At 35.3% G+C, this 17,638-nt stretch overlaps 1 protein-coding gene across 8 annotated transcripts in view; it reads right to left on the reverse strand.

Moving 5' to 3' along the window:
- Positions 1–17,040, reverse strand: part of WDR20 (WD repeat domain 20) — an 83,991-nt gene extending 66,951 nt beyond the window's left edge. For 4 of the 8 annotated variants that reach the window (XR_001121145.3, XR_004232090.1, XM_003756538.4 and 1 more), the window contains exon 1: positions 16,206–17,034. Coding sequence is in view for 2 of the 8 variants with exons in the window: in XM_003756538.4 (XP_003756586.2) it covers positions 16,206–16,454 (249 nt within the window). In the remaining 6 variants the exon portion in view is untranslated. Of the gene's footprint in view, positions 1–16,205 lie in introns of all 8 variants that reach the window. The other 4 variants (XR_004232088.1, XR_004232087.1, XR_004232089.1 and 1 more) reach the window with 2 other exon arrangements.
- Positions 17,041–17,638: the final 598 nt, after the last annotated feature.

A 17,638-nucleotide genomic window follows, 5' to 3' on the forward strand; every position in this document is an offset into this window, starting at 1 on the left:
ATACTGATCAGAGCTACATTGGAAGGCAGGTGGCAGTGGTCAGAAAGAAAACAGACTCTGACAGAGAGGAAAAAAGTTAAGAAATGGAAAAGAGTAAGAATAGGATGAAGGGAAATATACAACAATATATAATCATTACTATGAGTTTAATTTGGAGAACCTACCAAAGAGGACAGCAATCCTCTTTAGTTTATAAATCAGAATCCAACATATTGTTTATAAGAAACACACTTGAAACAGAAAGATACACAAAGAATTAAAATAAAAGGCTGGAGCAAAATCCATTTTGCTTAAGTAAAACCAAAAATAAACCTAGATAAAAGATAAACAGGGAAGTTACCTTTTGCTAAACTAATGTAATAATTATTAATATCAATACTAAACACACACACACAACACACAACACACACACACACACACTCCCCAAATGGAATGACATCCAAATTCTTAGAAGGAAAAATTAGATGAATTATAAGAAGAAATAGGAGTAATATTATAATACTAAGGCACTTCAATTTATTCCTCTCAGACCATATAAATCATATCATATAAACCATACGAAAGAAGTTAAGGAGAGGAACAGAATTTTAGAAAAGTTAAATATGATATATCTTTGGGGAATAATGAGTGGGTGCTGAAAGGAGTATAGCTATTTTTCGTCTGCACATGGCATCTTCACAAAAAATTTAACATGGCATAAAACCCTCACAAATAAATGTATAAAAGCAGCTAATGGCTAAGTGGTCTGAAGTCAGGAAGAGCTGACTATTCTGTAGTCATTTTACCTCTGTCTGAATCCACTGAAAAAGAAAATGGGAATCCACTCCAGTATTTGTGCCAAGAAAATACCATGGACAGCATTAATGTGCTGTGGTTCATAGGAACGTGAAGAGTCGAACCTGACTGAACAACAGAAACATTAAATGGATCTTTTACTAACCATGACGTTACCCCCCCCCAAAAAAAAAAACATTACATCCATTAAAGAATCTTTGAAACACAGGATGAAAATTAATTGAAAACTAAATAACTTAATTCTAAAGACTGAGTTTTCAAAAAATAAATTGTAGAAACAAAGTTGAAAAAAATGAAAAAACATACCAAAATTTGTGGGATGATGCTAAAACAGTACTTAATATAAAAATATTCCTATTACTAAATGTTTATATCAATAAAATAAAGAGATCAAAAGGTTGGATATACAACTAAAAAAACAAAATAAAACAAAACCCTAAAAAACCAACAAATTAAAAATTCAATACCAAAATAGAAATCCTGAAAAATCAAAGGACAGACTAAAAGAATTTAAAGTAAACAAACATTAAACTAAAACATGAAAGCAGAAAGAGGGAAAAAAGATTAATAAGCCATTGGCTAATTTGATTTTTAAAAAGAAAACTAATTACCAATATCAAAAATAAGGTAAATTCACAACCAATGAGGAAGTAATAAAAGCAACTAAGAATTCTTTTGCCCAACTGTCATTAAAAATCGATAATCTAAATAAAATGAATGAATATTAACAAAAATATAAATTGTTAAGTGAATAGGAAATAGAATACTTAAATAACTGTGTGATAGAAAAAGAAATGAAACAAATAATGGATGAACTCCTTGAGAAAAAAAATCCAGTATCAGATGAATTTACAAGCAAATTTTTACCAAACTTAGAAACAAAAAAATATTACAAACTTTTAAAAACTAGGTAAAGAAGTCCTACCAAACTCCTTCTATGACAAAATATAGAGTTGATACCTAAAATCAGAGAGTCAAAACAGAGAAAAACAATAAATTCCCAAATCTAAATTAATTAAATATTTGAAATTTTTAAAAAACACTAAGAAGAAGCTGACAGCAATATGTCATAAAAACCAAACCCTATGACCAGGCTAGCATTATTTTAAGAATGCAAAGCTGATCTGTTATTAGGAAAACTGTAAGCATAAATTAATCAATATTAACAACAAAAATTATGGGAATAAAAGGAGCTTTTGTAAAAATGATAAGCAGTATTTATCTAAAACAAAGAATAAGAAGTCTTTCCAATAAGAGGTGAAACATTGCTATCATTCAATGCTGTACAATAAATGCTAGCTATAGCAATAAGATGAAGAAATCAAAGGAATTAGAATAAGCAATGAGAAAATAAAACTATCACTATTTGCCGAAGATGTACAGATGGTATACTTAGAAAATTCTAGAAAATCAATTAAAAAACTAGCTGAACCAGGTAACAACTTCAGCAAAGGTACAGGATATAAAATAAACCCATATAAATCATCAGCATTTCTATATATTGCCAACAAAGTCTAGCAGGAAGAGACAGGAAGAGAAAGTTAAAATAACTAAAGACAATATAAAACACTTGGGAGTCTATGTGCCAAGATACACAAAAGAACTATATAAATACAATTATGAAAGTCTTCATACAAATAAAGACAACTAAATGAAAAGAAAAATATAACTTCATAAGTAGACTGATATAACAAATTTTATATTTGATATATAATAAAAATGACTACTACCTAAATTAATTTATTTATTCAGTGCTATGCTTATTAAAAAAATACTTTATAGAGCTAGAAAAAAATAACAAAATTCATCTGGAGGAATGAAAATTATCACAGGAATGAAAGGAAAAAAAGAAGGAAGGAAAAGGACCCAGCAGTACCATATCTCAAACTATATAACAGCCTGCAATTATCAAAACAATTTGGTACTGAGAAAGAAATAAAGAGATAAATCAGTGGAGCAGAACAGGTATATAATATACAGAAGCCAATAAATACAGAAACCTAAGGCTTGATAAATTCCAAGATTTCCATTCCTGGAACAAATAACTATTTGACAAAAACTGCTTGGGAATATTGGAAAGCAATCTCACAAAAACTAGATATAGAACAACATCTCATACTGTTTATCAAGATAACCTCAAAATGGGTACATGATGTAGTTATAAATAGTGACATTATAAAAAAATTAATGAAGCATGGAAGAAATTACCTGTTAGATCTATGGATGGGGAAGAATTCATGACCAAGCAAGAAATAAGAGATTCATGAGATGGATGATTTTGATAATAATGGATAATTCTGATTACACAAAATTAAGAAATTCTTCACAAACAAAATCAACCTAGCTAACATCAGAAAAGGAAATGAGAAAAAATTTTTGCAGCAAGTTTCTCTGAGAAAGATCTCATTTCTATGATAGAGAAATGAGTCAAATTTACCATACTAATTATCCTCCAAATGATAAATGGTCAAAGGATATGAAAAGACAGTTTTTGGAGGAAAAAATCAAAACTATTAATAGCCATATGAAAACACAATCTAAATCACTAAATTAGAGAAATATAAATTAGAAACACTATGAAGTACCACCTCACACCCATCAGACTGGCTAAGCTGACAAAAAAAGAAAATGACAAATGGTGAAACTGTGGGAAAACAGTTATACTTATGCACTATTGGTGGAATTGTAAACTAGTCTAACCTTTCTGCAAAGCAGCTTGGAACTACATCCAAAAAGCTATTAAACCATGCATACCCTTTGACTCAGCAATACTGATACTAAATCTGATCCTACTCCAAAGAGTTCAAAGAGGAAAAGGACCCATATATACAAAGATAATTAAAGCTGCTTTTTTTGTGGTGGCAAAGTACTGAAAACTGAGGAGATGCCAATTCAAATGGCAAATGACTGAACAAATTATGGTATATGAATATAATATAATACATTGTACTATAAGAATTATGAAGATGGTTTCTCTAAAACCTCGAAGACTCATATGAACAAAGTGAAATGGACAGAAGCAAGAGGACAGTTTAAACAGTAATAGCAATATTGTAAAGGAAATAAATCAACTTTGAAAGACTTAGCAAGTTGATAACACAATGACTAACAACTAAAAAGGACTCATGATAAAATATGCTATCCACTTACTGAGAGAAAGTTAATGGCCTCAAAATGTAGAATGTAGCATACTTTCTTCTTTCTTTTTTTTTTTTTTTTTTTTTTTTTGGACATGGGTAACAGGAATTTGTTTTATATGATTAGTACAGGAATTTGTTTTATATGACAATACATATTTGCAATAGATTTTGTTTTTCTTGCCTTCTTGCCCCCGTAGAAAGGGAGAATGGAGAGAATATGAAACTTAAAATAAAATAAAAAATTTTAAGTATCAATTTGTTGTCTGAAAGCCATAACCAAAAAATGATCCTCTTTATTATATTTCAAAACATGTTAAAACTGCTCTTAGAACCTTAAGAAAAGTAGAAACTCAAAGAATCTACAAGTTGTGAAAGAACACCCTGCCTGTTCCCCACACGAAACTCCCAGAAAAAAAATATATATATATATATATTTTTTTTTTAAAAAGAAAGGGGCAGCTAGGTGGCGCAATGGATAGAGCACCAGCCCTAAAGTCAGGAGGATCCCAGTTCAAATCTGATCTCATACTCTTAACACTTCCTAGCTATGTGACCCTGGGCAAAGTTACTTAACCCCCAATTGCCTCAAAACAAAAAACAAAAAACACAAATACAAACTCCCATGAACATCAGAAACAAAACTCAAGACTTCCATATTAGAAGAGAAAAAATAAAGCAGCCAGAAAAGAAAAAACTCAAGTGCTAAAGAGTCACAGTCAGAATTATACATAGTGTAGTAGCCATCACCATTAAGTAGTCTAAACTAAGATATTGTAAAAAGTAAAAAAGCAAGAATAATTTGCCCAGCAAAATTGAATATAATTATAACAGAAGAAAAAAATGGATTTTTTAAATGAAAGATTTCCAAACATTCCTGATGAAAAGATCAGAACTAAATAAAAAGTTGGAAATGCAAACGCAAGAGAAACTTAATGGAAACGTGAATGAACAATCATAGGGGACCAGAAAAAGATAAAATGATTACAAAATCAAATTGGGAGAAGAGACATGTATCCCTTCAGAATTCTATCTTCACAACAGGTCACAAAATGAGTCTAATTAGACATATAGCTGAGAAGTAGTTTTGTCTGACGACCTCAAAAGAATGGAAAAGGAAAGGAAGAGCAATACATGGAGGTCAGGGAGAGAGGAAAAAGGAAGGATAGGAGAAAATTATTTCACATAAGGGTGCAAAAGTAGAAGTCTAGAACCAACAAGAAGGTAGGATAGGAATGAGCAGATATCACTCAAACCTCAGACTGATCAAAAGTGGAAAGAATACACACACAATTGGGTATAAAGATATATTTCACTTAACAAGAAAACAGAAAAGGAAGAAGAAAAAGGGAAGATTAAAGGAAGAAAAACAAAATTAAGAAAAACAAATTTTTACAGGGGAATGGAAAAATAAAGAAAAGGAAAATTTTCAGAGAATATAATGGATGGAAATACAGAATCAAAAAACTATGGATGAGAATGGGCTGAATTTATTCATCACACAGAAGAGGAAAGCATACTAAATAATGTGTTGTTTAATTGGGGGAAAAAAATTGAAACAGAAAAACTCACAGAGTTAAAGTAAGGTATCAGAGCAAAATCTTCTATGCTTCAGCTAAAGTAAAAATGAAAAACCAAGGCAGAGCCTGCTGGCTACCACCCACAATATGACGAGAGATTAAAACTGATCCAGCAGAGAAGACTAAGAAGAAATCAGGAAGGTTGGAGTGAGTATCTAGGAAAAAGTGATCAAGAGAGGGAAGAAGTGATCAACAGAGAGCTGCAGAAATATTAAGGAGTTTCAAGACTGGGGAAAAAAAAGCCACTGGATTTAATAATTAAGAGTTCACAGATAACCTTATAAACAGAACAATTTTAGCTTAGTGTTGCAGCAGGAAGCTAGACTGAAAGGATTTGGGTTGTGATTGAGAAGCACAGGAAATGGAAGGATTATGATAGTCTGGCATGAAGAGTAAAAGACAAGAGCCTGAGAGTATGGCAGTGCCATTCAAGACTTTTTAAGAACAAGGTAACCATAAGTACATTTGCAGGTATGAAAAAAGAACTATAAATGATTAGAGATAAGATAGGATCAAGAATAGATGACAGCGATTGGATTTGGAAAGACTCTCAGGGAAAAGAATAAAGGAGACAGGATGAAGTAGATGAGAGAAAGTTCAAGAGAGATAGCATCTGTTTTCTTAGTATAAAGTTCCTTAGGAAAAGAAAGTCAAAATACATTAAAAAGATCACCAGATTTGATTTCAGAGAATCCAGGTTCAAATCCTAACTATGCTATTTACAACCTGTATGATAGGAACAAGTCACTTAACATCTTTGGGTCTCAATTTCTTCATCTGTAAAATAAGATGCTTAGACTAGATGACCTCTCAATTCTCTTTCATTTCTAAACTTTGGGGTTTCCTGAAAAACACAATAGTAGACACATTAGGAATGAATCAAGAAAGAATAAAAAGTTTTCAGGTCCTGCAGCAAGAAGCAAGTTGGGAGGAGGGAAGAGAAGGAATGACCATTTATTCATGTACTTACATTGTGCCAAGTACTTTACAAATATTATCTCATTTGATCTTAACAATCCTATAAAGTAGATGCTATTATTATACCTCATTTTACAATTTAAAAAAAGTGAGGCAGAGATTAAGTGTCCAAGGTTAGAACTGAACTAGTTTCCTTTTCCAGGTCACTTTTATCTTTTCACCACATAATTACCTGTAAAGTGGCCTACCTGAGATTAGAAAACATGAGTCTGTAAATGCAACTGGTCACACAGTGGTGACATTCCCACTTTCTAGCTGTGTTTCTGAATAGAAATGAGAAAGATAGATAGTAGGGATGATCCAAGGTTTTGAGAACTGTCAAGAAAGAGATGGTGGCAGACCAAAAGACTTTTAAATCTTTATAATTTAATTCCTTCTAACCTTTCCTATACCTTGTTCTCCCTCCCTATATTCTACAGTCCAGTTAATACTAGCCTATTTGCCATTTCTATTATCTTCTGATTTTTTGTATTTTCAATGACTTTCCCCATGCCTGGAATGTATTTACTTCTCATCTCTAATTCTTAGCTCCCTCCAAGTTTCAGCAAACAATTCAACTCCTGACTGAATGTGGATCACAACATAGTATTTTCACCTTTTTTGTTTTTTGATTTTTTTCCTCTCATTTTTTTCCCTTTTTGATCTGATTTTTCTTATGTAAACATTATAAATGCAGAAATATGCATAGAAGAATTGCACATGTTTAACATATATTGGATTACTTGCTGTTAGGGGAAGGGGAGAAGAGAGGGAGAAAAATTTAGAACACAAGATTTTGCAAGGGGATGTTGAAAATTATCTTTGTGGCCTGGAGAGACTTAACACAAACTGATGCTGAGTGAAATGAGCAGGACCAGGAGATCATTATATACTTCAACAACAATACTATATGATGATCAATTCTGATGGACATAGCCCTCTTCAACAATGAGATGAACCAAATCAGTTCCATTTATTCAGTAATGAAGAAAACCAGCTACACCCAGCAAAAGAATTCTGGGAAATGAGTGTGAACCACAACATAGCATTTCCACTCCTCCTATTTTTGTCCGCTTGCATTTTTAATTTCCTTCTCAGGGAATTTTACCTTATTTCTAAGTCTGATTTTTCTTGTGCAGCAAAACAACTGTAAGGATATATATACATATATTGTATTTAACATATACTTTAACATATTTAACATGTACTGACCTACCTGCCATCTAGGGGAGGGGGGAGAGGGAAGGACAGGAAAAGTTGGAACAGAAGGTTTTGCAAGGGTCAATGCTGAAAAATTACTCATGCATATATCTTGTAAATAAAAAGCTATAATAAGAAAAAAGAAAATTATCTTTGCATGTGTTTTGAAAATTTTTTTAAAATGATTAATTTAAAAAAAAAAAAAAAAGTCCTTTCCTGGTCCCCTATAAATCACTGTAATTCCTTTCTTCTGAAATATCTCTAATTTGCCACTGTTATCTCACATGAACACAGGTGTTTGCATGTTATTTCCTCCATGTCTCTCTAGCACACTGACTAATATATAATAAGGGCTTAATAAATGTTTGTTGACTTTTGACTAAAAGGAAGTCATAGGTGGATAACACTACAAAGACATGATTGAAGAAAGGAAAGGCAAGTAGACAGAGAAGGGGCAAAGAATAGGAAGAGAAAGAAATAGAGGTTAATAAGGATGAAGAGGTTTAGGAGGGAAACAGTAGGAGATAGGACAGGAAATTATGACCAAACATGGCAATACCTTTAATATTAACAAATAGCAAGCAAAATAACATATTTTCCAAGAAATACCAGTATCCCTCAAATTTTATTTAAATATAAACTGCAGAAAATAATCCAATAGAAAGTGGGAAGCTATCACCAACCTCCCAAAAATCTACCAATAAGTTCTGATTCAGGTTAAAGATTTTGACGAAAACCCAAGAATTAATACCAATTTCCTAAATTAATTTTACAATAATAAAATTGAAGATAATCAACAATACCAACTGATGCATTTAGTAAAGCTCTATCATTTGCTCTTGTTTGCCTTATGACTACTAAGAATCCCAGGATATATCACATATATCACCCCAAAGTCAAAGAACCCAAGGTAGCTTAAAATTTTTTTTATAAGCTTGCTTTAAATGATCCATGATCCTGTCCAACCCCCCCCCCTCCAAAATCTGCTAATACTGAAACAAAAAGTCTTTGAAAATTTGAGGAGCAATTAAGTGAAGTGAGTAGAACCAGGAGATCATTATACACGACAACACCAAGTTTATATGATGATCAATTCTGATGGACGTGGCTCTCTTCAACAATGAGATGATTCACGGCAGTTCCAAGTCTTGTGATGAAGAGAGTCATCTGCGCCCAGAGAGAGGACTATGGAACTTGAATGTGGATCACAACATACTATTTTCACTCTTTTTGCTTTTTGTTTGCTTTTGTTTTCTCTCATTTTTTTTTTTTGATCTGATTTTTCTTTTACAGCATGATAATTGTGGAAATATATATAGAAGAATTTCACATATTTAACATATATTGGATTACTTTCCGTCGAAGGGGTGGGGGAAAGGGAGAAAAAAAATTGCAAGAATGAATGTTGAAATTATACGTGCATATATTTTGAAAATAAAAAAGCTTTAGTTAAAAAAAGAAAATTTATAAGCATTTAATAAAGTGGAGGGGAAAAACAGAATAGATATTTCCTCATTATTTTGCAACCCAATATAAAGAATTTCATAATTTATTAAGGGACAAATCATAAATCACATAAAAAGTGATGGGAAAAGGGGCAGCTAGATGGCACAGTAGATAGAGCACTAGCTCTGAAGTCAAGAGGATCTGAGTTCAAATCTGCCCTCAGACACTTAACACTTACTAGCTGTATGACCCTGGGCAAGTCACTTAACCCCAATTGCCCGGGGGGGGGGGGGGGGGTGGAGAGGAGTGAAGGGAAAGTACAAAGACAAATCCTAATACTTACAGTTCAACAGGATCCCACTGTCTTAGAAATGCATAGAATTTTATGATATGTGTCTGTGATATGACATATGACAGAATCCTAGAGAGATCTTAGAGGTTATTTAGCTCCACCCAAAGAAGGAATTCTTCAACAATATCCCTAACAGATAAGGTGACAAAGTCATCTCTGCTTTAATACTTGCAATAAAAGGAAGCTTATCAACAAGAAGACAGATCAATTCTGGGGCAATATGAACTGTGGGAGTGTTGAGGCTGCTGGTTATCTATTCACTATCCTTCTGACCACACACTTGCTCTTGGGGGCTAAATGTGAAGCTACTTTCAATTGTGAGGAGTTAAAATCACTTTTTCTCACATAAAACATATCCTCATCATAATTGTACATGTATATCATAAACTTATTTTTATGATGAATTAGTATAATAATTTAAAACTTTTGAAACACTTTAAGGTTTGCAAAGCACTTTATACATTACCTCATCTGATACTTAGAACAATCCTGTTAAGTATGCTATAATACCTATTTCATAGATAAAGACACTGAGACTGAGAAAAATTAAGTGATTTGTACAGTCAGCTAGTGTGTATATAACACAGAATTCAAACTCAAATCTTCCTGACTTCTTTCCACTATCGCATTTAGGTGCCTCAAACACTAATAGCCATAAAGTCTTAAAAGTTGAAAAATTGTCCAATTAAACTTCCCAAAGCAGGAATCACTAAAAAAATGAACATCTAGTATCTAGAATCTTTCAAAAATATTCATTCAAAATATTAATGTATAACAAAAAATGGTATTTTTACACATAATTGAATAAAATAAAATTTAAAAAACAAAATAATTCATTCATATTCCTTAGAATATTTTCTACAATATTGGGAACAGAGTTTGGACCCAAATTCACTGGCATAGGGAACTTCTATGTGGAGAAATTCCCTCTATCAACGAAGGTAAGGACATTCTCTGCATTTTCTGATTTTAGAGTTGACCAGGATCACTCAGCTAACATACATGAGAGATAAAACTTGAATACAAGGTTTTCCTGCTTCTAAGGCCAGCTCTCTTACTGTTCCATCATGTTATCCCTATATAGAGTATTGTGAATATTTAAAAGTTGAGCCAAAACCAAACAGAGCAAGTTTCGTTGTTGGCATTATGCTGATTTATATAATATAGGCTAGTTTTACAATCAGACATAATCGTGCAAAATGGTCAGTTTGTTCTATTTCAAGGATGCCACTGTCTGATTTACAAAAGATCACAAAGTTTATTAATATTTTTCTAAAATTCAAATGTTTTTCAAAATAAACATGTGTATTTTATATTTTTTCTTTTTACTCTGAATTTGACAAGTATGAACATTTCCCCATAGTTGCAATGGTGTGCTATTATTTCAACATTAATCTGGTAGGAAATATAGTATGATAGGAAATTGTATATAAAATTAGTCAGAGCTACTTGGTTTACTTTTCACAAAATTTCATTATTTCATTTTCTTTCATTTTAACTTTCAAATTCAAAGTCAATTTGCTACCTATCAAATACTATAAAATATAAGCCAATGAGACAAGTTGCTATATGTAATTGTTAAATTGTTTTAGGCACTTATCCAGTACCATGTTCAGTCTTAGATACTTTTTTTTTTTTTGAAGAGACATAACACAAATGAACATCAAAAAGCAGAAGTGCCAAGAAAAAATTTTAAAACTAAAACATAGCTAAAAGAAAATATCTTTAATTAAAGTAGCTAATACAATATTTATTCTGAAATAAGAAACTACTTTAAAGCTCAATTTAACATACTAAGAAAAGATGCTAATGTCTAGTTCTAAGGACCTATTTGCAATAAGTATGCTTTTCTTTGGATCTAAACAAAACAATTTGGGGAATTCATGATTTCATTTTCAGTTATACTTATCATTAAATTTGCTTCTATACCACCACTTCTGAGTTTGAAATAATTCATTTAATTGTCAATTTTAAGATAAATGTTAGTAACTTACAGAGGAAAAAATAAAAATCTACATAAAAGTCATATATACCTAAAATCAGTGACTGATTTTATATTGCTAATTAACAAAGCATTTATTAAGTGTGTTCTGATGATAGGTACTCTGTCACAGATGTAACAGGTTCCCTGCTAAACAGGAGGACATGTCCACAAATAACAACATTCAGAATATAAAATAAATACAAGACAGTTTTAAGAATGTACACATAAGAAGCTGGGGATGGATAAGTAGATGAAGAAAGGCTTTATGGAGAAAGTGATGCCTAGCTTTAAGATAAATGAGAGATTCCAAAAGGTTAGTGTGAGAAAGGAATGAAATCTAAGTATAAGAGACAGTCAATGCAATGTCAAGAAAATGGAAGATAAATGAAAACAGCAAGGACAGTTGGGACTGGAAAATAAATGTGGCAAGGGGAATAAAATGGAAGAAGATTGGAAAACTAGGAAGGAATCATGCTGTGCAGAGCTTTAACTAGCAAACAGTGAAATTTGTAGATCTAAGAGGTAAATGGGAAGTTTATTTAAATATGAGAGTAACAAGATCAAAATACTTATTAAGAAAATCACACTAGAGGTTATGTGTGAAGGACGAATTGGAAAAGGGAGAGACTTCAGGTAGAGAGACCAAATAAGATGCTACTGCAGCGAATGCTAGAGGTGATTAAGGCCTGATTAGGGTAAATTGTATGAGTGGAGAACAGGAAAAAATATGAGGTATATTACATAGTGATAGAAACAAGATGATTTGGCAAGTAGGGGTGTCAAAGATAGAGTCAAAAATTTCAAATCTTTGTTGCAAATCTGGGTAACAGAAACATAGTGGTACTTTCAACAGTAACAGGGAAAGTTCAGAAGAGGAATAAATTTGGAAGCAGAGATGGCGAATCCTATTTTGAGTGCCTTGAAACATACACAATTGGAGATGCACAACTTGAGCTCAGGAGACAGATTATGTCTGGATTTACAGCTCTGGGAGTCATCTGCATTGACATAATACTTGAATCCATGGATGTAAGTAAGAAAAAACAAGTCCCATGAAAGAGCCTTTGAAAAACATCCAGAGTTAGCATGCATAAAATGGATGATGACCAAGGAAGAAGATGAGACAGGCCAGACAACTAGGAGAACTAGGAAAGTATAGTATCATGAAAATTCAGATTATCTTCAGCACCTAGCACTGTATCTAGAACATAAGTGATTGATAAATACTTGCTGAATGATCGAAAGGAGACTGAGTATCCAGGAGAGGTAAGTCAACAATGTCAAATGCTGTGAAGAGGTCAAGAAAGACAAGGAGAAGAAGCCATTAAATTTATCTATTAAGGGATCTTTGGTAACTTCATAGACCATTTTTAGTTGGATAATGAAGTCAGAAATCAGATTGAAAAGGATTTAGAAGAGAGTAAGCGGAGGCACAAAAAATATGGCTTTTTCAAAAATATGGCTGAGAAAGAAGAAATATATATGACAATAGCTAGTAGAAATGACTATATTTAGTGAAAATTTTCTAAGGATGGGGAAAATCTGGGCATGTTTGTGGGAAGCAGGGAACCAGTCAATAGGAAAAAATTGAAGAACTTATATTCTAAATTTGCAAAGTAAGAGCCTGACTAATTTCTTCTCATCATGAAAATGATACCCTAAATTCAGCTGGGTTTCAATACTTCATTGAATTACTAACACAAGGCCTGACTTGGTTTAAACATAAGGTTTAATTTGAGCAGTTAGTCATAAAAATGGGCCAAAGTAATTCTTAAATTATATCCCAGTTTCATCTCCACAAGAATGGCAACATATCACCATCAAGATCTTCATTAACTCTATTATTCATTAGTTATTAGTTAATATTTTAAGTGTTCTAAAAATCTATATATTCTATAAATTTGTCTCAACTTGTTGAATTAATCTATCAAAACTGAAAATTCTAGATGTGAATAAATGTTGTTCATTTTAGATTCTTTACACAAGGGATGATTTTCCAAATATTTCACATCATCAAAATTAGACTTTAAAATTTATATTATTATCACTTAATGGCAAAATAATGAAATTTCAATTTTCTAGTTTTATAAATATATTCTTCAAGGCATTTCAAATTTTTAAAGAACTCACAAAACAATAAAATAACTACTAGTAGAATGAGAAGCAGATTGGCACAGGTAGAGGAAAGAAGGATGCAATGGCAAGAATATTAGATTTGGAGACAGGGGACTGGAAGTCAAATCTTGCCTCAGATATTTACTAGTTATTTATTCCCAGGGCAAGTCACTATACCTCAGAACTTGTGTCCCCATCTGTTAAATACAGGTATTATTCATACTTTACAATTCAGAGTTGTTCTGAGGAAAGCACTTTGCAAACTTTTAAGTGTTATATAAAAGTGAATAATAATTAGAAACATGAAATAAACTGCAAATTCAAAAAATAAAAACAAAAATCTAAGTATTTTATGATGCACTGAAGAGATATAAAGTGCCCCGTATTATAGAAATCCCAAGAGGGCCAAACACTAAAAAGAAATATTGTAAATTAGCATCAAAAAATAAATATGATCATATAGGCAAGAGAGATGGCTAAGGAAAAAAATTTACATACATACTATGTGTCAGGCATGGAACTAAGTACTTAAAAAAAAAACAACAATCTATCTCATTGGATCCTAACAACCACCCTAAGAGATTAAGTACTATTATCATCCCCATCTTTATAATTCAGGAAACTAAGGCAAATTTAACAGAGGTTAAGTGACTCATCCAGGATCACACAACTTATAAATGTCTGAAGCTCTATTTGCATTCAGGCCTTTCTGAGTACAAGTCCAGTGCTCTATTCATTGTAACTCCACTTGCTTCTATTCTTTGTAAAAGCAACTACTATTTTTTTTTAAAAGTCATTTAGAAGAACTTTTTAGTGTGGTTTTCCAAAACTCTCTTTACTTTAATATTATCATTTTGTAAGAAAGATTATTATGTCCCTTAAAAAGAAGTACCATAGCAAAGATAATTCTTGATTACGAGCCCCTGATGTAAACCAGAACTGACAAGTTTCTTAATAGAAATTTTCAGAAAGAAAACTCAAAAGAGTAAAAAAGATAACACTTAAAGAGTAACAACCTGGCTCAACTGGTATCAATTTAGGTTAAAATGAAACTTTTTTTTTTTTTTTTTTTTTTTTTTTTGCAATTAACTAATTTCACCAGAAAGCTGATCCTTAAGAGTCCTAGTCAAAATCAAAATGGCAATTTCCTATCTATTTTTCATATTTGTAACTTTTCCATCTATTGCCTAAGGATTTCATAGTATTTTATATTTATTACAATACACTCACAGCAACCAATCTTTTGAAAATTGAACCAACCTGGCAAAGGTCACCCAACAAGTCAATGACAAAGTTAGGGAAAGGACTAAGTGTTTTCTTACTTTCCAACTTTAAAAGAAAAAAAAAAAGTGTCTTTTTTTTTCAACATTTTCCATCACATTCTGACCAAAATCAGAAACACTAGCAAAAACATTTCTAATAATTGCTTTACAAACGGTGGTTATCATGCCCACATGACCCCAAGATAGTAAAATAAAGATACCGTAGTTTTAAATAATTATTTGAAAAAATTTGCTTTCTTGGTCACTATTTGTGTATTTTAAGACACTAATAAAAACCAACATTTATTAAATATGTCTGATCATAATCTTGCTCAGATTATATGTAAAGACTCCACTATTCTCTCTGTTAATAGCAGATTCAAAGATCTATTTCAAAAAGTCAACAAGTACCTAACAGCATAAATGATAGTTGTTTTTTAAAGGGTGAACATACTCGAGTCAGATTGCATGGTCGAAAGAATTAATGTTGTTTGCCATGAAAAGGAGAGGACTAAATGAAGTAGCTTTTTAGACTTTCGTGATTCTCTGACAAGATTAGTGCAAATAATTCTCAGACTGAACCATTATCACCAGTTAAAATAATGGAAAAGATGCCTCGGTCCCTCAGTTTAAAAACAGTCTTAACCACATACTAGAAACAGGCAAAATACAACCCTTCATGATCTTTCCTAGGGTAAGATTCACTTCCATGCATTCTATCTCTGGAGACAGCGACAGCTGCCTCCCTCGAAGGCTTGGCGATGGAAAGTGTTAACACCCGAGCTACTGACTGACTCCTAGGAAGTGCGGCAGCAGGTGGATCAGCCCCCCTAGCCAAACCCCCACCCGCGTTCAAGTGGCTCCTTTCGGATTTCGGGAAGAATCCTGCCGCTTCCTCCAGCACGGCTGCCAGCTGTCTTACCATTTCCCTCAGTCACCCCCTGTACCAGCCCCCTTAGGAAGGGGGGAACGCTTGCTCGCAGCCCCCACCCCTCCGCCCCTTTCCCACGAACTCCGCAGGCCCGGCTCCACGCTTGTCACCCAACCTGACAGACCCAGAGGAGGAGGGTGGGGTGAAGAAAGGCAGCCACCTGGCGAGAGGGGGTCGGCCTCCCCGGACCGGTCGTGGCTTCCTCTCCCCTTGTCAGGATCCCCGAACCCCCTCCACGCCCCCTCTCTCTCTCCTTCCCCCAGCTCAGGCGCTGAGCATAAGAACTCTCAAGTGGAGTTACCGGCCCACTCCGAAGTGAAGCGGCCGTCGCCTCCTCCCCGGGTCGGGTCACGTCACCTGCTCCCGTCCTGTTCCCTGCCGCCCATGCAGATGTCGCTGCCCCTACCCCTATCCCCAGTGGGCCCTGGCGCCGCCTGGGTCGGTACCTTGCGGACCCCCTTGTAGATGTAAAAGTAGAGCTCCCGGCCCACATTGAAGCAGAGGCGGTCGCCGTTGCCAGATTGGTCGTTAAGGTTGACGAAGGAGACGCGCACGGGGTTGGACCCCTGCGAGTTGAAGGGCACCCGGTTGGGCCGACTGTACTCCGAATGCGGCAGCAGCTTGTAAAGACCTTCTCGGGTGGTGAACTGGGTCTTAATCTCGTTCATCTCCTTCCCTCCTCCCTCCGTCGCCATCTTGGAAAGCAGCGTTCATCCTGCCCCAAGTGCCCGGATCACACCCACTGCGCAGGCGCCGTCCCTTACTTTCCCAGAGGCCACCTCCCTCCCCCCTCCTCTTTCACCCCGCCTTCCCTCTCACCCTCCCACTCCGGTCGCTCCCAACTGAGTGCGGCGGTGACGGAAAGGAGGGAGGGCTTGTTTATAGCTTGTTTGCGCAGGCGCGACCACCTCCCGGCCTCAGTTACACATCCGTTGGCAGTCCCCAGGCTCATTCGCGGACTCCGGCCCCCGTGTCTGGGTCTCCGAGAGCCTCTGCGACCGCCGCTGGCTAGGTGAGGGACCCAAGGGGGCCGAGTCCTCCGTCGTAGACTGTCTCAGGGTGTGGGAACCTCCGCCGTCTACTCGGCGCGAACCAGGCCGGGCTGAGGGTTGGGAGGGGCGGAGTCCCGTGCCGGCGAGGACGGAAGCCGGGAGGGGGCAGGAGCGAAGAAGCCGCCGGAGCCCGGCCCCTGAGTGGCCGGAGGGGATCGGGCGCCCTTGGCGACTCCTTGATTGTCCTCGTGTAGAGAAGCGAGCGCCCTGAGTTAGGAGTAAAGAACCCCGGGGTGCAGCTCTGGGACTACGTACTTCTTGGGTGACCTTGACGACCCAATCACTTTTCAGTTTTGAGCCTGGTGAGATGCTAAGGGAAGACACCTGAGACCACTTGATCTAATTAATTCCAAGCCCTTTGAAACATTCCCCCCCCCCCCCCCCGCTTTGGCCGGACCTGCTATGATTTTATTGCTGTAAAGGTTTCCCGGTGAGGACACTCCCTCTACCTGTACGAATCTTCCTCTGTTGAGTGACTTATTAAATAGTTACCTGTGGCACTGTCCGTGTAAATGACTTGGGCAGGGTCCCCCAGCTAGCGTGTGTCAGAGCGGAACTCGAGCCCACATCTTTTTCACGCGTTTCCTTTCGTTTGTAGGTGCCTCGCATATAGAAGGCTTATCGTTTGCTAATTACCTTTCAACCTAAAAGTGTCAGATGACATTAGCTGACATTTACATCCATTTGTGCTTTGCATATATTATTTTATCCTCACAACGCTGGGAAGTAGGTGCTATCCTTAGCCCCATTTTGCCCATGCGGAAATTGAAGCAGACAGGATGGTGACCTGCCTAAGGTCACACAGCTGCTACGTGTTTGAGACAAGA

Source organism: Sarcophilus harrisii, chromosome 2 (genome assembly GCF_902635505.1).
Source record: "Sarcophilus harrisii chromosome 2, mSarHar1.11, whole genome shotgun sequence".
Lineage (NCBI taxonomy): Eukaryota > Metazoa > Chordata > Mammalia > Dasyuromorphia > Dasyuridae > Sarcophilus > Sarcophilus harrisii.